Here is a 19,374-nt window from a genome sequence, read left to right as displayed (position 1 = left end):
GGGGCATAGGCAGCCTCGTCCTCTCAGAATCTCGATCCCTTTGTCCCCCAGTAGGACCTCAGTCCCCAGAGGCTTCTCTGCTTCTTCTCTCGGGCAGCCCAGCACGTCCTCAGGACATGGGGTCGCGGGCCCCGGGCCAAGGTCCTGGGGTTCTCAGGACGGGCGAGCACGCGAGGGAAGCCCGCAGGCACCTGCCCGGCACCCACCTGCGCACTGGGCAGGGTCCTCAGCACTCACTCCTTCCCCCGCCACCCCCCCCTTCTTGGAAGGAACCTGGGCCCCCGACCCCACAGCTACAGCTTTACAAAAAGGGGGTGCCACACGGCAGTTTCTGACCCCCTGGGTCCTTTAAATCTCTGTGTCTTCTGTCTCTCTCTGTCTGCTTCACCTCTTCTGGGTAATTAAACGGAAGAGCCTAGAAAACCCCCTTCTAATCAATAATCCGACGTGTTGGGCTCCTGTGGCACTTTTGTCACTACGCCTCTCGGCTCTCGGCTCTCGGCTCTCCGGGTCAGGCATTCGCGGGGTCCCCAGGATGGAGGTCCCTGCTGGGACCTGCAAGTACGACCAGTGCCGTCTGTGGGTAATTATGTATTTCTAACTTACGCTGCTTTTCTTGCTTTTCCTAAGCAGCCAGAGAGGATTGTTTATAAATGAAGCAAAACGTTCCGGTCTCATGGGTTGGCATTTGTAAAGAAAGAGACATTTGAAGTGCTTGCTGAGTTGAGAAAGAGGTGCAAACAGTTCAAGCCCCGCTTAAAAATTCCTGACGTGACATTTCGGCTTTGTAATGAGCACCCCGGGGAGGGGGTGTCGCTTCTCTGCTGGCCCCGCCCACCGTCTTTTGTGCTGGTGGCTCAGCCAGCACCTGTTCTCTCTTCCCTCAACGTTCTACGTCAGTAACAGAAGGCCGACTCAGTTCAGCACGGCCGGGTGTCCAGTTTAAAACCCCTCCCAAGCCAGCTGCAGCTAGAGGGGACCAGGTGAGCGGTCGGCCAGCGAGACGCAGACAGAAGTGTGCTGTGTGAGGCCTCAGGGAAAACGAAGCCCACCCAGCTGGCCCGTGCCTGTGCCCAGCCTGGAATGTGAAAGTGATGGCTGCAAGAAGAGCAGCCATTTTGCAACCATGAGGATAAAACTCACACGTTAAGAATGACACAGCCAAGCGCCGAAACCAAGCAAAACCCTAGACACAGCTGCACTGAACAGACTTCTTCAGGATTCCTGTGATTTGTGAAAAATGAATTCCTGTGTAGTTAAGCCACTGGTAAGATCTCCTCTTACGTCCGGCGAGTGCAAGCCCTGAATGACACACACTTCTAGATACCTGGGTACTTGCAGAGCCAACTGAGCCATCGCGGAAGAGACGTGGGCGGCTAAGGGCTTCCTCCACGAAACGGTGTGTTTTCAGGCTGCGGCCCGCGGGCTGGGAGTGCGGAGTTGAGTCATGGTCTCTGAGAACACGCAGCTCGGCAGCCCTGTGGGCACCTGCTGTTATGGCTCAAGCCCCCGGCACCCCTCCCCCTCCAGCCTCCCTCCTATCACCCCTCAGCGGGCACCGGCCCCCAGGGTCACCCCTTCACCCCCCTTCTGGAACAAACCCAGACTCCAGCCTCCTCCCGGTCTCCAGCCGGTGCTCGTGGTTGTAGGAGGGGCCCCGCCCTCCCCGCTCCTCACCGCACACGGGGGCCCTGACCCTCCTCCCTGCGTCCTCAGCACACACGGGGGCCCTGACCCTCCTCCCTGCATCCTCAGCACACACGGGGGCCCTGACCGCCCTCCCCGCGTCCTCACCGCACACGGGTGCCCTGACCCTCCTCCCCAAGGCCTCACCTCACACGGGCGCCCTGACCGCCCTCCCCCCGGCCTCACCGCACACGGGGGCCCTGACCGCCCTCCCCGCTCCTCACCGCACACGGGTGCCCTGACCCTCCTCCCCGAGGCCTCACCTCACACGGGCGCCCTGACCGCCCTCCCCCCGGCCTCACCGCACACGGGGGCCCTGACCGCCCTCCCCGCGTCCTCACCGCACACGGGGGCCCTGACCCTCCCCCCCGCCTCACCTCACACGGGCGCCCTGACCGCCCTCCCTGCGGCGGCACCAGACAAAACCGTCCCCCTCCTGTAAGTAACCCTGTCACAGGAGCAAACACGTGTGTCCATCCGCCCAGGGGCTCAGCCTTCCTGCCTGTGCCCGCTCACACGCTAGTACCCACCACGTGCAAGGCATGCGCTCGGGGAGGGGAAAGGAGTGCATGGGGCGCCCCGAGGGCTCCGCTGGACAGAAGGAAAACGGGCTCAAATGCTCAAACACATGGGGAAGGGGATTCAGGCCACAGCAGGGGACACACGTGCTCCCGGTGCGGACACAGGACACGCGGACACGCGGGGGCCTTGCAGCCGGCCCGCCCCCGATCACGGCCAGCTCTGCTGCCGAGGCCGCGTCACCGGCGGCTGCCTCAGGGACGGGGCTGCGGGGGACGGTGTCTCTGAGGTGGGGGCCCCCCGGGAAGCTGTCGCAGCGCATGGTGCTGGTTGCGTGGGCCCCGCGGGAGAGCGGCCGCATGGCGTTTTCCCGTCTCGTGCCGAAGGAGTTAATGCATTCTGGAGAGAGAGCGGGAAAAGGTCATTCTGCAAATATTCCAAAGCAATTTCCCGAAACAGCGTGCTCTCGTTGTCTGCGGGGCGAGCTGGGAGCCGCGAGCACCCTAGATCCCTGCGCGGTGGCTCCCCGGGGTGCGGACACACCGTCCTGCCTACACGCAGGCCTAGCGAGCGCCGCAGGGACCACGGGCCCTACATCAGCCTGCACAGTTTGCAGCTGGCCGGGTCAGTGTTCCTGAATGTTCCTCTGACCTTTTGGAAATGAAGGAATTTCACATAAAACAAGTAGTTTGATGAACTTTAATCCCACCCGTAATTGGATAATAAAAGCGGTGTGTGGTGCGAGCCGTCCTGGAAAGGTCTGGGATAAAACAGCCAGTCTGCAGGTGCCCGTCCGGCCTCTGCCGCAGACCCCCCCCGCCCCCCGCCCCCCTGTTCTTGGAGTCAAAGAAGGGCCTGTGGGCACGAAGGCTGCGGTTTGTTTGTTAGAGGAAAATGTGTGCATGAAAAAGAGGCACCCGGTGGGTGGTGGCTGCGAAGGCCAAGGCTGGGTGACCTGCAGGGACCCCGGATTTGAAGGTCAGGCTCGGGCAGCGCAGCAGCGAAGGCCCGGTTCTTGCTTGGGCGCGTTCATGTCCTGCATCATCTCCACACGGGCCCGTCTGTCACCCGCTCGGCGCTGCCGCCTGTCCTGCGTCAGTGCGGCCCTGCGGCCCCCACGCCGGCCGTCCCGGGCTNCCACCCCCCCCTGCCACACAGCCCCCCAGTCCCAGCATCCAGCCGCCAGGACCCTGTCCGGGACCTCAGCAATGCCCCTGAACACAGGCACGTCTGGTAACCACCAACCCACCACGTGGACCCTCTGCACCCAGACCCCAGCAGCTTTAACGCGGCCGGGCCATCCTGCCCTCCGTGGCCCTTGGGAGCCTTCCCTTTGCAGGGCAGCATGGGAAAACGGGATGGGTGTCCCGATGACCCGCTGGTGATGGAATCGCCAGGGGTGTCTGAGGGCCGATCTGCTGACGGGGCGTCTCCGTGTGCGAGAGGAGGCACAGCCCTGGCCCTGGGGCCTGGGTCCCTTGCGGCCACATCACTCTCTGCCTTCTGCATGAAAGCCGCTGAAATTCACGTCCCTCTAAGAAGCACGTCACTTCCTCTTACACGGAAATGCTGGCGAAAGACCAGTCACTTTTCATCGCTGATTAAAATGTCTCAGGAAGGAAAGGGAAAGACTCAGCAGGGGAAGTGCCCTCCTGCAGGTGCGGGGTGTGCGGTGACACCGGAGGCTGGGGGGTGCCTCCCGGGGGTCACAGGAAAAGGCTTAGGCAACCAGGGGACAGCGTTCCTGCTTAGGACCCTCAAGAGCCACTTGTCCAACTCGTCCCGAGGACGCCTGCGCTGGATGTGCTGGATGAACTACGAACGACGGGCGCTTTCCTGGGAGAGTCCGGTTCTGCGTGGCTTGGGCAGGACCAGGAAACCAGCATTTTTAACCAAGGGCCCCAGGTATTTCTCACCATCGGGCAAAGGGCTGCTTTGTCCAGCACTTCTCACACTGACATTTCATGAGTGAGAGGAGGCTAAAAAGCAACAATCCCCAGGAGTTCCATTTTTGTCTACGAGACTAAGTCACAAGGGTCAGCTCCTCTACCAAACAAATAGAAACTATGAACAATGTGGGTTTTTTAAAATTTTGTTTAAAATATCCTAGGGGCGCTGGGTGGCTCAGTCAGTTGAGTGTCCAACTCTTGATTTCAGCTCAGGTCATGGTCCCAGGGTCGTGACATTGAGCCCCGAGTTGGGCTATGTGCAGACGGCACGAGCCTGTTTGAGATGTTTATCTCTCTCCCTCTCTATGCCCCTCCCCTGCACACACTCTCTCTGTCTCTGTCTCTCAAATAAAAAAAATAAATTGAATTTAAGAATATCCCAGAGCAATGAAATGCAGCTCAGAGATCTCAGAAGGAAGTCACAAAGGTGAACCTGCTATTTGGCACAGCGATTTGCCTTGAAGCATTTGCTGATCCTAAGAAAATTCTAAAAGCTGAGTTGTGCTTTGTAGAGGCTGGTCAGCAAGGAAGCCGAGGGAAGGAGAGACAAAACAGAAGCAGCAGCCGAGGGGAGGTGGGGGGCAAGCGGGGGAGACTGGTGTGCGCCCCGAGCTTTGCACAGGAGCTGAAGCCTGGCGGAAACGGACCGGCTCGCACAAGGACCAAAGCCTGGCCTCCAACGTGCTTGCTCCCAGACGGGTCACGGCGCTCTGCCCATCCCTTCACTTCTAAAAGCTAAAGTGCATCCTCTCGGGAAGAAGGAGGCATCGTCTGGACCCTTGAGTCACCTCGCCGTTTTCACATTGTTACCTGACATTCAGCAAACAAGTCACACAGCATCTAGGACATGCGGGAGGCTCCGAACCAAGACAAAAACAGATGTACAAACAGACCCAAGGAGACTCCACAATTGTAGAATCATTAACCCAAGACCTTCAAAATAATGGTGACCTCTGAGAAAATGAAAAACCGGATGGAGAATTGTGGCAAAGAATTACCATGTATTTTAAAAGATCAAGTAAGTTCTTTATAGATACTAACCCTTTATTGGGTATGTTATTTACAAATATCTTCTCCCATTCCATCGGCTGCCTTTTAGCTTTGTTGATTGTTTCCTTCACTGGACACAAGCTTTTTATCCTGATGAGGTCCCAATAGTTCACTGTTGCTTTTGTCTTCCTTGCCTCCGGAGATTACCTAGTAAGAAGTCGTCGCGGCCGAGGTCGAAGAGGTTGTTGCCTGTGTTCTGCTCTAGATTCCAAGGGGCACATGCACCCCAATGTTTTTTTTGTTTTTTTTTTTAAATTTTTTTTTAAGGTTTTTTAATTTATTTCTAGGAGAGAGAGAGAGAGAGAGACAGCATGAGCAGGGGAGGGTCAGAGAGAGAGGGAGTCACAGACTGAAACAGGATCCAGGCTCTGGGCTGGCAGTCAGCACAAAGCCCAATGCAGGGCTCAAACCCACGAACCGTGAGATCATGACCTAAGCGAAAGTCGGACGCTTAACCAACTAAGCCACCCAGGCGCCCCAACACGCACCCCAATGTTGACAGCAGCATCATTAACAATAGCTGAAGTAAGGAAACAGCCCAAGTGCCCATGGACTAATGAATGGATTAAGAAGATGTGCTGTACACACACACACACACACACACACACACACGCACAGAAAAATATCTAGTGATCAAATAGAAATAAATCCTGCCATCGGCAACGAGGTGGGTGGAACTAGAGTGTATTAGGGTGAGTGGAATAAGTCAGAGTAGACAAATACAGGATTTCACTCAGATGTGGAATTTGAGAAACTAAACAGATGAACATAGGGGAAGGGAAGGAAAAATAAGACAAAAACAGAGAGGGAAGGAAACCGTAAAAGACTCTTAAGTACAGAGAAGGAACTGGGGTGCTGGAGGGGAGGTGGGGGGGAGGGGACAGGTGGGGGATGGGCACTGAGGAGGCCGCCTGTCGGGAGGAGCTCTGGTTGTATGTTATGTAAGTGATGAATCACATCTGCTCCTGCAGCCAATCCTACCTGGCATGTTATTAACTGAGTAGAATTTAAATAAACTAATTAAAAAATAAAAGATCAAATAAAACCCCCAGAATTGAAGGATAGAACAATAAAACTAAGACCTCTGTGGGTGAGTTTGGTTGCAGATTAGGCACAGCTGAAGAAAGGACCCGTGAGCCTGAAGACAGGTCAGAAAAGAACGTCCAGGCTGGAGGAAGAGAGAGAAGACGAACGACAGATGGAGGATTCTGGAGGGAGGGAGCGCGCACGACAGACCGGGGCGTCCTTCAGGGGAAGGACGAAGGGGACCCAAGTAATCCGTGCGCAGAGAACACCGGCGTTTCCCCACCGACGGAAGACACCAACCACGCGTGAGAGGCGCCGGGAATCCCAAACGGGGTGCGCGCCGCAGGCCACGTGGAGCCTCGGCTCGCAGAACTGCTAAGAACCAAAGACAAACACAAACATCTTTTTTAGAAAAATCTAAAACTTAAACTTTATGGATTCATTTTATTATTTACTTGCGCTATGTATCAACGGCCGATGGCGTCAGAACCCCTGGGACGTGGGCCAGGACATGGGCGGGGTGCTCCCACCCGGGGGCGGGTGCTCCCACACATTCGGGAGCCGGGCCCCTCCCCGGGAGACTCCGACCCGGTCAGCTGGGGGCGAGGCCTGTGAATCAGCATTTCCCACCAGCACAGAGGTCCGGCTCTGCTGTAGGGTCAGGGCCCCTCTGCAAACCCAGCTTGTCCTCGCCCCTCAGGTGGCAGGGAGGAGACAGAGGCCCAGGCCAGCCCTGGGGCACGCGGGGCAGGGCACAGTCATCACGGGTGCACTCTGCAGCGGGGGGTGCGGTTTGGGAAGCAGCTCTTGGGAGCCGGGACCCAGGGGCCTGGGAATTCCCAGAGGAAATGTGGCGGGAAGGGCCTGGGAATCCGCGGTCCCGCAGGGCAGACTTCCACGCCTTTGCTCCATTCCCAGCGGGCCGCGGCTCCGCCATCTGTCGGCTTCCCGTGTGCCAGGCCGCTTCTCCACGGCGCCCTTCACCCCTTCCCCGCGGACCCACAGGGGACGTTACCTCCCTCCCCCTTCACAGACTCACAGGGAAGTTCAGCAATTTACACAAGGTCACCGGCCAGGCCGTGGGGTTTGAGCCGGCAGAGCTGGGCTTCAGAGGCTGCACTTACGACTCCTGGGTCCCTGAGTCCACGTCACGTTCACACGCACTCACCCCACAGGCGAGATGGCTCTTTTCATGCCCCCCTGCAGAATGTTTGGTGGGGGGCGGCCTGACGCAGCACGAGGAGCACCGGGCCAGGACCGGAAACCCAGCTTGGCGCCCACGCCGTGGTTCCGGGAAGGCCCCCTCCTTCCGGCGGTCAGCTTCTCCCTCTGGAAAGTAGAGGACGTGATACCATCTCGGGACTGTGCGAGGATGACATGCCTTTCAGGTGGGGGTCACCACTCCAAAAGGCGAGCGCCAGGGGGACACGCACCCGGGGTGGTGGACACGGGGTCCACGTACTGGACACGCACCCGGGGTGGGACACGGGGTCCCACTTACTGGGCAGCCCAGACTCCTGTCCATACGGCAGCTGCTCAGGGGCGGCCCCCGAGAAGCCACGGGGCTCGGCCAGCAGTGTGGCCCGGTGCACGCAGCCCTCACCCCTGCCACGGTGAGCTCACCCTCTCCCCTGACCCCCTCCCCACAGACAGGCCCCCCCCAGCCGCACCTGTGCCCTGCGGTGGCACCGGCAGCTGAGTGGTCGTCCATAGGGTCTCGATAAACTCGGAAGCGTGACCATATCATCCTCTGAAATTTCCTTTCTGGTGCTGGAGTTGATGGGGTGTTTTTAAACTTTTACATAAGTTTTAGTAACAGGCTGATGAACTCGATGGTAGAAACAAATGACCGTACGAGTGATGATGGTACAGGCAGTGCCAGTTCTGGGCAAAGTTCCAAGAGAATAAAATGAAGTATGGAGGCTTGTCTCTCCTCTCCTCACCCCTCCCTCACTCGGGGTGGTGGCTCCCACCCACCCCTGCAGCGGGCCCAGCACCCCTCTTCTCCTCACCCCTCCCTCACTCGGGGTGGTGGCTCCCATCCGCACCCCTGCAGCGGGCCCAGCACCCCTCCTCTCCTCACCCCTCCCTCACTCGGGGTGGTGGCTCCCACCCACCCCTGCAGCGGCCGCCCAGCACCCCTCCTCTCCTCACCCCTCCCTCACTCGGGGTGGTGGCTCCCACCCACCCCTGCAGCGGCCGCCCAGCACCCCAGGCAACTCCTCCGACTGCCTGGGACTCCCACGTGGCCCTCGGCCCGAGCAGAGCATTCCCAGGGCACTGCTGTCTACTGGGGACCACGGGGCCTCGTATCCGTGGACAGAGACCCTTCCTGTGAGCATCGGCCTGTCCCCTGGGTTCGCGGTGGGGCTGGAGGGACAGAAGGGAAGGAGGATAGAAAGGGAAGGAAGGGGGGGGAAGGGGGCAAGGGAGGCAGAGGGGAGGGCGGGGGGGGGCTGGGGAGGGCGGCGGCTGGACCGTCTGCACAGAGACGGGAAAGCCAGGGGCATCAGCACTTGGTGGGGGACAGGAAGCTCAGGGCAACGGGGAGAACACCCAGATTCAGGGAAGACGTCAGACAACGGACCGGGGCAGCCAGCTGGTGGCCGGCTGAGCGTNGAGGCGCAGAGGCCCCGGCCAGCCAGCCCAGCCCCGATGGAAGGCACTGGCTTCCGCAGCCACCCTCACCCGAGCCAGAACTTGCCGTGGACGTCACAGCCCCGTGACCCCTCCACGGCCTCTCTGGTCCTGGGGAAGGGGGGCGGCGAATGACCGTCTCTCCCGCCCCGCACGTGCCCGCGGGCCCAGAGCCCCGGCAGCCAGGTTCCGGGGAGACTCTCTGGGTGGGGGGTGCGGGTGGTGAATGCAGCCTGGGCTCTGTAACCAGAGCAGACCAGCTTCTAACCCACAGCCGCCGCCACCTTGCAATACGACCTTGGCCTCAGTTTCCCCTTCTGCGAAACAGGCACGTGGCACCTCGCAGACTTGCACACCGCAGCGCCGGCTCTGCCAATACACGGAAACGTGTGGGGACAGCTGCGGGGCCATCCGCTTCCCCGGCCTCACGTGCTCCAGGGGAAGGACGCGGCCCCCCCAGCTCCCGCCAGCCTGCTGCGGGTCACAGGACTACGCGCGCTGGCCTCTGACCCGTCCCGCTCCTTCCCCTGGATCTGCCGCCCCCGAAGCAGAAGGCGCCCCCTGCCCCAGCCGGGAGGCCTGCATCTGTGCGCCCAGCTGTGCTCACACCGGCTGGGGCACGAGCGCGTCTAATGCAGGAGCCAAGCCCTGGGCAGGCCCGCCTCCGGGCCACGCCCCCACCCACTACTGGCAAGGCTGTCGCGTCCCCTGCCCCCCATCTGTGCCCCGTCTCTCAGGTGGCTGTGAACTCAGGGAGGCAGAGGGTGACGTTTGGTGGTTCCGTACCGAGAAAGCTCCTTGGGGCGCCTGGGGGCTCAGTAGGTTGAGTGTCTGACTTGATTTCGGCTCAGGTCTTGATCTCACGGTTTGTGGGTTCCATCCCTGTGTCGGGCTCCAAGCTGACAGCACAGAGCCTGCTTGGGATTCTCCGTCTCCCTCTCTCTGCCCCTCCCCCACTCGTGCTCACGCTCTCTCAAAATAAAATAAAAAAAGAGGACTCCTTAAGTCCTGCTGCGTACGCAGCCCCCAGGAGACAGGGTCCCGAGTCACACACTCTGATGGGGGATGACGTCCAGGGTCTTATTTCCACCGGCCTCCCCCCAGCCCCAGGGCCTTGAGCCACGACAGTCTCTACTCAGCCTCAGGCAGCACGTCCACTCTCCTCGCCCAGGAACGTGGCAGACACCAGGGTCCAGGAGATGCCGTGGGCGAGGGGGCACCGGATCCACAGCGAGGGAGTCAGCCTTGTGCCCCCAACGACCGGGCCCTGGCCGCAGGCTGCCACCGAGAGAGGGCCGTGGCCTCGGGAAAGATGCCGACTCGGCCACGGGCGGTCCCGGGGAGGCTCCCCTCTGAGCTGGCGGCAGCCGGCACCCGGGCAGCCACGTCTGTGCTACGAGGGACCGGGATGGCACGGCACCCACGGCTGCTTCCAGTACTGCTCTTTTTTAAGTTCAGTGTTTGCTTTTGAAGCAAAACCCCACCAGCGTCACATTCAGACACAAAGTGATCTCAGACGAGAGTCTGATTTGCTTCCTGCTCCAAGAGCATCTAAATCAAGGCTGATCTGTCCGCCACCATTGCTCCCACTCAGACACCAGAAGAGCGTGAAGTCGCGTCCACAGGAACCTCGTGTGGCTGCTGCCCGTGGAGCTCGGCCCTGGGGTCGGTCCACACCGGCCCGCTTCCCGTCCGTAGCCGCGTGTGGCCTCTGCAGGCTCCACGGCAGGGACGCGGACGACAGACACCCACGCACTCTAAGTGACAGACCTGCTGCATTAGCCCAGGGAAGGGGGAGAGGAGGGGAGGGGGGANAATCACCAGGACTCTATAGCTCCTCATGAAATACTTCAAAATGTACTGGCTGATCTTCAGGTCAATGAATCAACATACCAATTCAGACAGAGGTAATTTTGAGTTCAAATACAGGGGAGGAGGGGGAAGAGGGGAAGGAGGGGCAGGAGAAGACAACGACGAAGAAGGGCCGTTCCCTGGCCGCTCGTGCCAGCTTGAGCGTCACCCCAGGACACGGACGCGCCCGGGAGCATGGGAGGCCGGGGACCCGAGAGCCCTGGCCTGGGGCCGGCCGCACCCCTGCCAGCACCGCGGGGCTGACTACGCTGTGCGGCTCTGAGGCTGGGGCTCGGCGCCCCCAGGGGAAGTGTGGCGCCCGCGGGCAGCGCACGGGCTCTCCCCGGAGGAAGGGCATTCCTGCGCATGCGGCCGCCTGTCTCTCTGGTACCTGCCTGCTCCCACCTGCCGGGCACCTGGGGCGTCAGAGTTCAGGTCTCTGGAGAACCCTTGGCCCCGTAGCAGCGTCTACAAGAACCCGCTGCCCGCGGATTCCCAGGTCCCGGCCCGCCTCACGTGCGGCTATGCTAGGGGATGCAGCCGGCGGACCGAGCTCTGCCACAGACCTTTCCGTGACGGTGGGGAGTTTCACCTCTGCAGCAGGAGCATGACGTGTGGCCAGTATGACTGAGGAAGTGACTTGCAGTGTAACTTGAAAGCCGTACGCGGCTGGGCTCCCGCGGTGGACGGCCGGCTCAGAGGGCCCGGCGGACCAGCCGTCAGAGACGCGGGATTGCCGTCCTGCTCAGGCCCGCGGAGTCAGAAGTTAACGAGATCCCCGGGTGAGGTGTCTGTCGGTCTAGACGGATACTTTCCGGAACCTACCAGAGCCTGAGACCTCCCGTCTCCCTGCTGCAGACTAACCCGAGCATCCACTCGCGTCACCCAGTTCCCACCCGAAACACCGGGCCCCGACGTGACAAGCACACAAGACGCGTGCGTGTGTCTGCGACGAGGGAGAGNCCCGTGCGGCCCTGGGCTTGCGCCTCACTCAGCGAGCGACAGGGAACCACCCACGGCCGCCAAGCGGGCAGGCGGCACGAGCGACGTGGACGACGATGCCGTGTGGAGGCGCGGCGGACGGGCTGGCGGGGAGGGCCACACTCGCGTCCTCGTGCTCGGAGTGTCAGGGCGCGGCGCCGGCCGTCTTCACGTATCCTTCGATCGGAGGCACAGGAAACGCTCAGGCCTCACAGCAACCTGCCCTTGCGCGGCGCCCACACCCACAGGGACCCCAGTGCGCGGCTGCAGAGCATCACACGCTCTCCACCTCCAGGCGCGGGAGGAAACAAACTCCCTGCGTTCCAGTCCTGAGATGATTTGTCCTGATAAACCAAATAAATGTTCGCCATTGACAGTAACGTGAACCCTCTGGGATCCCATTCGCCATTGACACAATTGTTTGCTTTAAAACTGTTCAAACGTAAGATTAAAAGCATAAAGAAGATATTCACAGGACACATAATACTCAAAACCACGAGGATTTAAATAAAAAGTGTCAGGGCCTCTTATCTAGTCCCACAAATCCGCTGACGCGCCGGAGGCTGGGTCCTGGGCAGGGGAAGAGCCAAGGTGGGGTCTGCTGTTTCCTAGGGGCCGGGGTCTGCCAGGCGCCCTGGCCTTAAAGACCCAACTGCAGAAGCCGTCCCTCTACTCAAACACCGCGAGCAAGATGACAGCCCCAGGCAGGGCGCCCAGGCGGAGACGGGGAGACTGGAGCCGGCCCACGGGGGCCAGAGGTGGCGGGCCGTGGAGGGGCCAGCTTCGGGGGGCGCGAGACACAGGCCCGAGGTGAGGAGGGGGCAGGGCAGAGCGGGGCCCCGGCAGGATATGCACAGCCCCTCCCCGGAGTGGCCGCGGGAGCCAGCCCCCACCGCCTGACTAGGTGACAGTCCCCACAGCAGTCGTCTCTTGGTGAAAGACACACCCCAAGAGCCAGCAAGGGGGTCGGGGGTGGGGTGGGAAGAAGAAACTAGAATCTCTGTCCATACTTACTTTTTATCTGTACAAGACAAGAAGTTAAGTTTTGCTAAAGGTTCACGTACAGACTGACGTGTGCCCTTCACCCCGATGCCGTAGCCACATGCGAGCTGGGCGGGGGGCCCCGAGGGAGATCTGGGGAGCGGGGGGTGTTTGCTTTCAGTGGAGTGGTACACTTGTGCTCTCTCTATATCCCCACGTGCGTGGGTTTACCGCTTACGTGGTTCTCACCGAGCAAACCCTCTTAAAATGTAAGTGGCTTTAAAAGGCTCTTACGAAGAAACAGAAAAGTCTTAGGAGGCAAACGCACTAAGCCGCGGTAGCTGGTATTCCTGATGGGGAAAGCTCCCATCAGCCGCACGACCGGCAGAAGCAGTAACGTTTCTCTCTCTCAGGGTCAAATGCTTTCACAAGAACCGTGAAGTGGCGCCTGGGCGGCTCAGTCAGTTAAGCACTGGACTCCGGCTCGGGTCACGATCTTGCGGTTCCTGACGCTGAGCCCCCATCGGGCTCTGTGCTGACAGCTCGGAGCCCACTTTGTCCGTCCCCCACTCACACTCTCAAAAATTAATTTAAAAAACATTAAAGTTTTTTAATTAAAACTAAAAGAGCCGTGGAGCTTAAAGATGAGTTTTGTGTGTATTTTACGTGTACCACACTTTCTCTTTGGTGGTACGATGGCCAGCGGTAACCCGTAAACACCTGCCTTCAAAGGATAAATACGTCTGATTTGAATCTTCCCGATAAAAGTCACGTTTCATCGACGAGTCAGAAGGAACTTCCTGTGACACACAGCATATGTGGGACACGGGACTTGGAAATATTTTCACCGCTGCACGGCCTCGCTGTGACACGGCAGCTGCACACAGTTCCCCGTCTGCCCAGCTAAAACCTGGCAGCAAAGTTTTCCTACCACGGTTGAAAATCTTTCCAGAGTTTCCGTAAGTTCTGAAGCCATGAGCACAAGGTCAGTGTCAGCGTCTTCTGACGGATACGCAGGAGTAACCCACATCAAGAAACGGGAGAGTTACCAGCGGATTTAAATTTTAAAAAATGAATTAAATAAACAGTTTGCAAAGCCGGTAAACAGCGTGGAAGATGTTAACAGTGCAGTGGCTTCCGTGTGGATCTGCTCATCTCTGGAGGGAGTTCTTCAGCGACCAGAGCCCTGAAAACCAAGATTACAGCCAGACGTTTCAATCACTCCTAGAGGATTAAAACAAGGTTTTCAAAAACAATATATTTCCAAAAATTTTCCATCTTTCCCTTTTAGAAGCTTAGTACTTGGGGGTGCCCGGGGGGCTTAGTCAGTTAAGCATCTGACTTCAGCTCAGGTCATGATCTCACGGTTCGTGGGTTCGAGCCCCATGTCAGGTTCTGTGCTGACAGCTCAGAGCCTGGAGCTGCTTTGGATTCTGTGTCTCCCTCTCTCTCTGACCCTCCCCTGCTTGCTCTCTGTCTCTATGTCAAAAATAAATAAACATTAAAAAAATAAAAAATAAACAAAAGAAATTAAGTATTTTACAACTTACAGATAATAGACTGTTTCAGTTCTCGCCTCTCTTACTGTGCGTGTCTCCTCATGAGCATAAGATGTTATTTGGAAAGGAATCTATTACTTATTTTCAAGCATATTAACCAGTACTTGGGGCAGGGGTGCCCCGGGATGAGAGCTCACCCTTCAACGGGCAGGCGGCGAGCAGGGACAAAGACCAAGAGGTGCGTGAAAGAGCACGTGCAAGGCCGGGGAGCACAGACCACGTGACCCACACGTGGGTCCAGGAAGACCATGCAGCCACAGCAATAGAGACCACGTTCTAGTATAATCCAACCCGGAGACAACGCTGAACGGGCAGAATCTCGGCAGATCAGACCAGAGCAAGAGCACGAGACAGGGCGCCCCGCTCACCGGTTCCTGGGCCAGGAGCTCCCTGGCGACTTATCCTGTGCCAGGAGCTCATCGGCTCTGCGGAAGCAGCCTGCTAATGCGCGGTCTGATTAAAATGCAACGTGACTGAGTGTGATCTCTGCGGGAAACACAGGGATCCGGGGCAGGGACGGAGCTGGCACACCGGGCCGGCCACACTCGCTGCCGTCCAGGCTGCGCGCGTGCCGTGCTTGCTCACACTGCTGGGCGGGCTGGAGCCGGGCAGAGCTGCCCTTCTAGTTGAATCACACGCGTTCTAGAGAACGGAGCCGTCAGAGACGGATGCCGGGGCTCCAGTGTGTTTCCACCTCCCCGAGGCTCAGACCCAGGGCGACTCCTCCCCCACCTGCACTGCCCCCCACCGCGCCCCTTATCCTGCTGGCTCGTTCCCGGGTTGAGGCCTGGCCTCGGCCTCTGCGTGTGCCCTGCAGGGGCCACCTGCATCCTCAGGGCGCCCCCCTTCCCAGTGCCCTCTGCACAGTGACCCCTGCCCATTCCCGGTCACCGGGGCCCCCCTTCCCAGTGCTCTCTGCCCAGTGACCCCTGCCCATTCCCGGTCACCGGGGCCCCCCTTCCCAGGCGGGAGAGACCCTTTCCTGAGTCTCACCAATTTCACATTTTAAAGTATTTTTACTTTTGTGCATAAAACACCAAATCATAAGCTCTTATCCAAAGAATATGGGTCCATGTTTTAAGCGAAACCTTTCTGGATGTTTAATAAACTCATTAGAAAAAATTCTCAAACACGGACCATACATGCAGGTGTCCACTAAGTGTGAGCAACGGTTAAGTGTCCCTCCCTCTGAGGCGCAGGCGGGCGAAGGGACAGCCGTGTCACTATGACAGGAGGACAGTGACCAGTGCGTTTATACAAGTGCAGGGGCGCCAACCTGCCCGGAATGTGGAGGAGGCCTCACGGGAGGGGCACCTGGAGGGCCCTGAAGGGTAAGCACGATTCCCGGCCGGACAGAAGAAAGGCCGGAGGAGCGAGGCCGCGCGTGGGGGGTGTGAGAGGCAGGAGAGGCCGGGGCTGCCCGGGGACGTGCGCAGGTGTTTGATCCGGCCGGCTGGTGGCTTCGCATGGAGACGGCATCTGGTCGTCACCCCGTGGGCCCTGAACAGCCACTGAAAGGCTCCAGGCAGGGCCGCCTCCCAGTCACATCCAGGTTCTATGAGGTCACGTGGACTGTGGTTTGGGGCATAAAGTGGAGTGCCAGGAGCCTGGACAGAAGGGACGACAGGGTGAGGAGGGGAGGGACGGCCGCACGCGCCCCAGGACCCCATACACTGGGGGCCGGGTACAAGAGCCGCGTCCAGGAAGCCGCCAGATCTCCCCTCACTGGGAGGCCATCTGCCAGCTCGCAGCCGTGACGAAGCTCATTTCCAAAGCCGCAGGCACACACCCGATTTCTGACTGACGGGTAACAGCGCCTAGACGCTAAGGGACTGACGCACCAACAGCAGAGACGGAGCGCAAGCGTTTCAGTCACAAGAGGTCTCGTCTCAAACCATCAAAAGCTACAAAGTGTCCGATGTAAAATCCCAGGGTGAGCAATGCAGTCATGAAGACGTGCTAGAACATTCCTGGGCAACTCTGTGTGCAGAGCAAACCCCAACAAATCAGCTAACAGCTGCTGGGTCTCCCGCACCCGCCCAACAACACCTGACCGGCTGGACAGCCAGTAAGCCTGGGGCGCCCTGGGGGTCGACCTTCCTGGCGCCCGAGCTGCGCACAGGGCCTTGCACACATTGAGCTTAAGCTGCAGAGCGGAAAGATCAGCCGTCAGGCCGACGACAGGAAGTTAGGCGGATGTCACACGCAATGGCCTCCACTTAAGTAACGTTCTACTACTGATTTTGGAAGATGCTTTAATGGTAGGTGTTTGCAATTCTACTACAAACAACCTGTCCACGTTCACAATGAGTGTGCAAAGCCGCACACCCCGTCGCGACGAGGGAAAACATACATGTGCTGCTTTTCTCTGCGTCGGGGTTTAGGGCGAGTCTTCGTAGAGGACTTCATCCACCCTCACGTCATGCTCGTCCACGGGCACCTGGAGGCACATCTGTTCGCGGAACGCCAAGGCCATGGTGTAGGGCTGCGAGTCCCGCTGCTGCTGCAGACAGCGCGTCAGGTAGGCGTCGTAGTAGCCCTTGCCTCGCCCCAGCCGGTTGCCTTGCTTGTCAAACCCAAGGCCCGGCATGAAGATGAGATCAAGTCCGCCTGTGGAAGAGACAAGCACATGGAAGAGGGTTAATGGTTTCCGCAGGAGACGCGCCACTCGCGGGTCTGGCTTCTGCTCTCGGGCGGCGTCTAGCCTCGCTCCGGTTTCTACAGAAACACACGACCACTCTAGGAAACCCAGCAAGCACAGGGTCAGACCAAGAAGGAACCAGAAATTACTCGGCAACTCAGTCCGTTAGCCACTCTTCCAGACGCCCGTCTGTGTGCACCTTCAACAACACGGTTTGAACCGTGGGGTCCACCGTTGTGTGGGTTTTCTGATACGGGCCAGTACTGCACACGTGTTTTTCCTTCCTCATGGTTTTTTTTTTTTTTTTTTTAATGCTTATTTATTTTTGAGAGAGAAAGAGCAAGCATGAGTGGGGAGGGGCAGAGAGAGAGGGAGACACAGAATCTGAAGCAGCTCCAGGCTCCAAGGTGTCAGTACAGGGCCCGATGCGGGGCTTGAACCCATGAACTGTGAGATCATGACCTGAGCCGAAGTTGGATGCTCAACCGACTGAGCCTCCCAGGCACCCCACTTCCTTATGGTTTCTTAATGACTCAGTGACTTCCTTATGCCTTCCTGTCCTCTGGCTTATTTTACTGTAAGCGAACAGTACATGATGCACACGGCACATAGAACTGGCGGTACCTGTGTCATCACAAAGCTCTGGTCAACAGCACGCGGTGAGAAGTTAAGTTCTGGAAGAGTCAAAAGTTCCATGTGGGTTTTTGACTATGTGTGGTTGGCACCCCTGAACCTCGAGTAGTTCAAGGGTCAACTGTATGTACAAAATGCCAAACCCCACCCCCACCTAAAGAGAAGCCCCATGGACGGGGCCCAAGAACTTTTTTCTTTCTTCTTTTAAGCGTTCGATGATCATACATGCCTACCAGGTTGGGGGCCCGTGACCCAGGAGCAAGAGCTGGCCAGAAAGAAACCAGAAAGGACAGAGCTGCTCCCCAGGCAGGGGCAGGAAGAGGCTTAGCTGTTACGAGGGCACGCCACCCTCACATTTCATTTCCCCTCCCACCGGAGACGCAAGGCCTGCCCGGTCGTCCGGCTTCCCCGGATTCATGTGAGAGCGGGCTCTGGCCTGGCCAGGCACCTTCCAAAGGTATGAAATGGGGCCCCATAATGGTCCTCTGTCTGGAACCTTCCCCGGGACCACGGGGACAAGAACTGGCCACGGCGTCATCAAGACAGAGCAGGCTGGGACTCAGCGCGGAAGGCGGGTCCCAGAGGCTACGCAAACCCAACCACAGGGAAAGCTGGGGGGTCTCATGAAGAAGGGTCCTGAGGTGGAGAATCTCCAAGGGCTGGTGGGTCCCCCACAGAAGGGTCCTTGTGGCCTCGTGCAGGGAGCATGACGGAGCCGCGCCACTCAGGAGCCACATCACGTGTCCAGCTCAGGGGCACGCCCGCGGCCTTCCCACGCCCCCCTCGGCCTCCGGAGGGCCACCCAGGGCCCCCACTAACCACCCACGGGCACTGCCGCCAGGGACACTCCAGGCTTGGAGACACAAACCCTCTGGAACGGGGTGTGCAGGGCAGGGACTGCAGGGGCAGCTGGCCCGACCCCCATGACCAGCAGCTGCTCTGCCCACCGGCAGAGCCGCAGTGAACTCGACTTCTCTCTGGCTCCTGCACACACCTGTCCGCCCACACCTGCCAAACTCCGGCAGAGTCCGGCTCCGAGGACAGCTGTGTCCTTCTGCCCTGCACAAACCTGCAGGTCTACCCCTCCAAACCTGCGGAAGGGCCTGGTCGCTGACCCTACCTCTCTCCCCTGTCCTGCTCTCCCTTGTCTCTTGGGGCTGACGGTGACTGTGAGCTCAGACTCGTCCCTTCTTGTTGCCGGACGACCCTCTGTCGTCTATACTGAGAACTCACACACACACACACACCTCTTCTGGCTTCCTGCCTCTTCACAGCCCATCAAGGTGCCTTTTGCGCCTTCAGGAGATGGGGGTCAGCACGTGTGCGACGCCCAGTCCGACACAAGGCAGCCATCTCTGCCAGCTGTCCGCAGGCAACAGAGACAGGAAGTGCCAGAGACCCCAGCAGAGGGGGCGCCCGGCTGGCTGGGCGGTCAGCGAAGGGTCCACGCAGCCTGTGCCGTGACCCGGGGTTTTGAGGGCGTGTCGGAGTTGGGTCTGCAGAGATTCCAGAGACGGAAAGCCTGCAGGGGCGGAGTGATGCGGAGGGTCGGGGTGAGGGGCGGCGGAGAGCATGAGTGTGGAGTCCGGCCAGGGGCGGCGAGCAGGTTCCAGAGGGAAAGACAAAGCAACCCCTCCAGCTTCAGCAGCAAGAACGACCACTGCGTCACGGGGAGCACAGAGGCCTGAGCACACAGTCCCCGGGGAGACCCGCCCTGGCCGGCAGGTGCCTGACTTCGTGCATTAACTGTGTGTGCCGGACTTTGCTGAGTTCCCCTACAGGCTCCGGGAGATGTTCCGTGGAGTCTCAGGGATTTTCCACGTATCGTATTGTGTTGTCTCCAAATAGAGACGGTTTTACT

The 19,374-nt window shown here is 59.1% G+C and overlaps 1 protein-coding gene across 2 annotated transcripts in view; it reads right to left on the bottom strand.

Annotated features, from left to right (window-relative positions):
- Window positions 1-11,767: 11,767 nt before the first annotated feature.
- MTHFS (methenyltetrahydrofolate synthetase) overlaps window positions 11,768-19,374 on the bottom strand; it is a 26,174-nt gene continuing 18,567 nt past the window's right edge. Inside the window, exons 2-3 of one of the 2 annotated variants that reach the window (XM_077774329.1) lie at window positions 16,593-16,849; window positions 11,768-13,866 (exon numbers count right to left, since the gene is read on the bottom strand). In XM_077774329.1, coding sequence (XP_077630455.1) covers window positions 16,620-16,849 — 230 coding nt within the window. In that variant the 3' untranslated portion in view covers window positions 11,768-13,866; window positions 16,593-16,619. Of the gene's footprint in view, window positions 13,867-16,477; window positions 16,850-19,374 lie in introns of those variants that run through there. The other variant, XM_077774328.1, reaches the window with a different exon arrangement.

This window comes from Crocuta crocuta, unplaced genomic scaffold (genome assembly GCF_008692635.1).
Source record: "Crocuta crocuta isolate KB4526 unplaced genomic scaffold, BGI_CrCroc_1.0 scaffold7, whole genome shotgun sequence".
NCBI lineage: Eukaryota > Metazoa > Chordata > Mammalia > Carnivora > Hyaenidae > Crocuta > Crocuta crocuta.
Note: the sequence above shows the minus strand (reverse complement) of the source record. Positions and strands in the feature narration are given on the sequence as shown.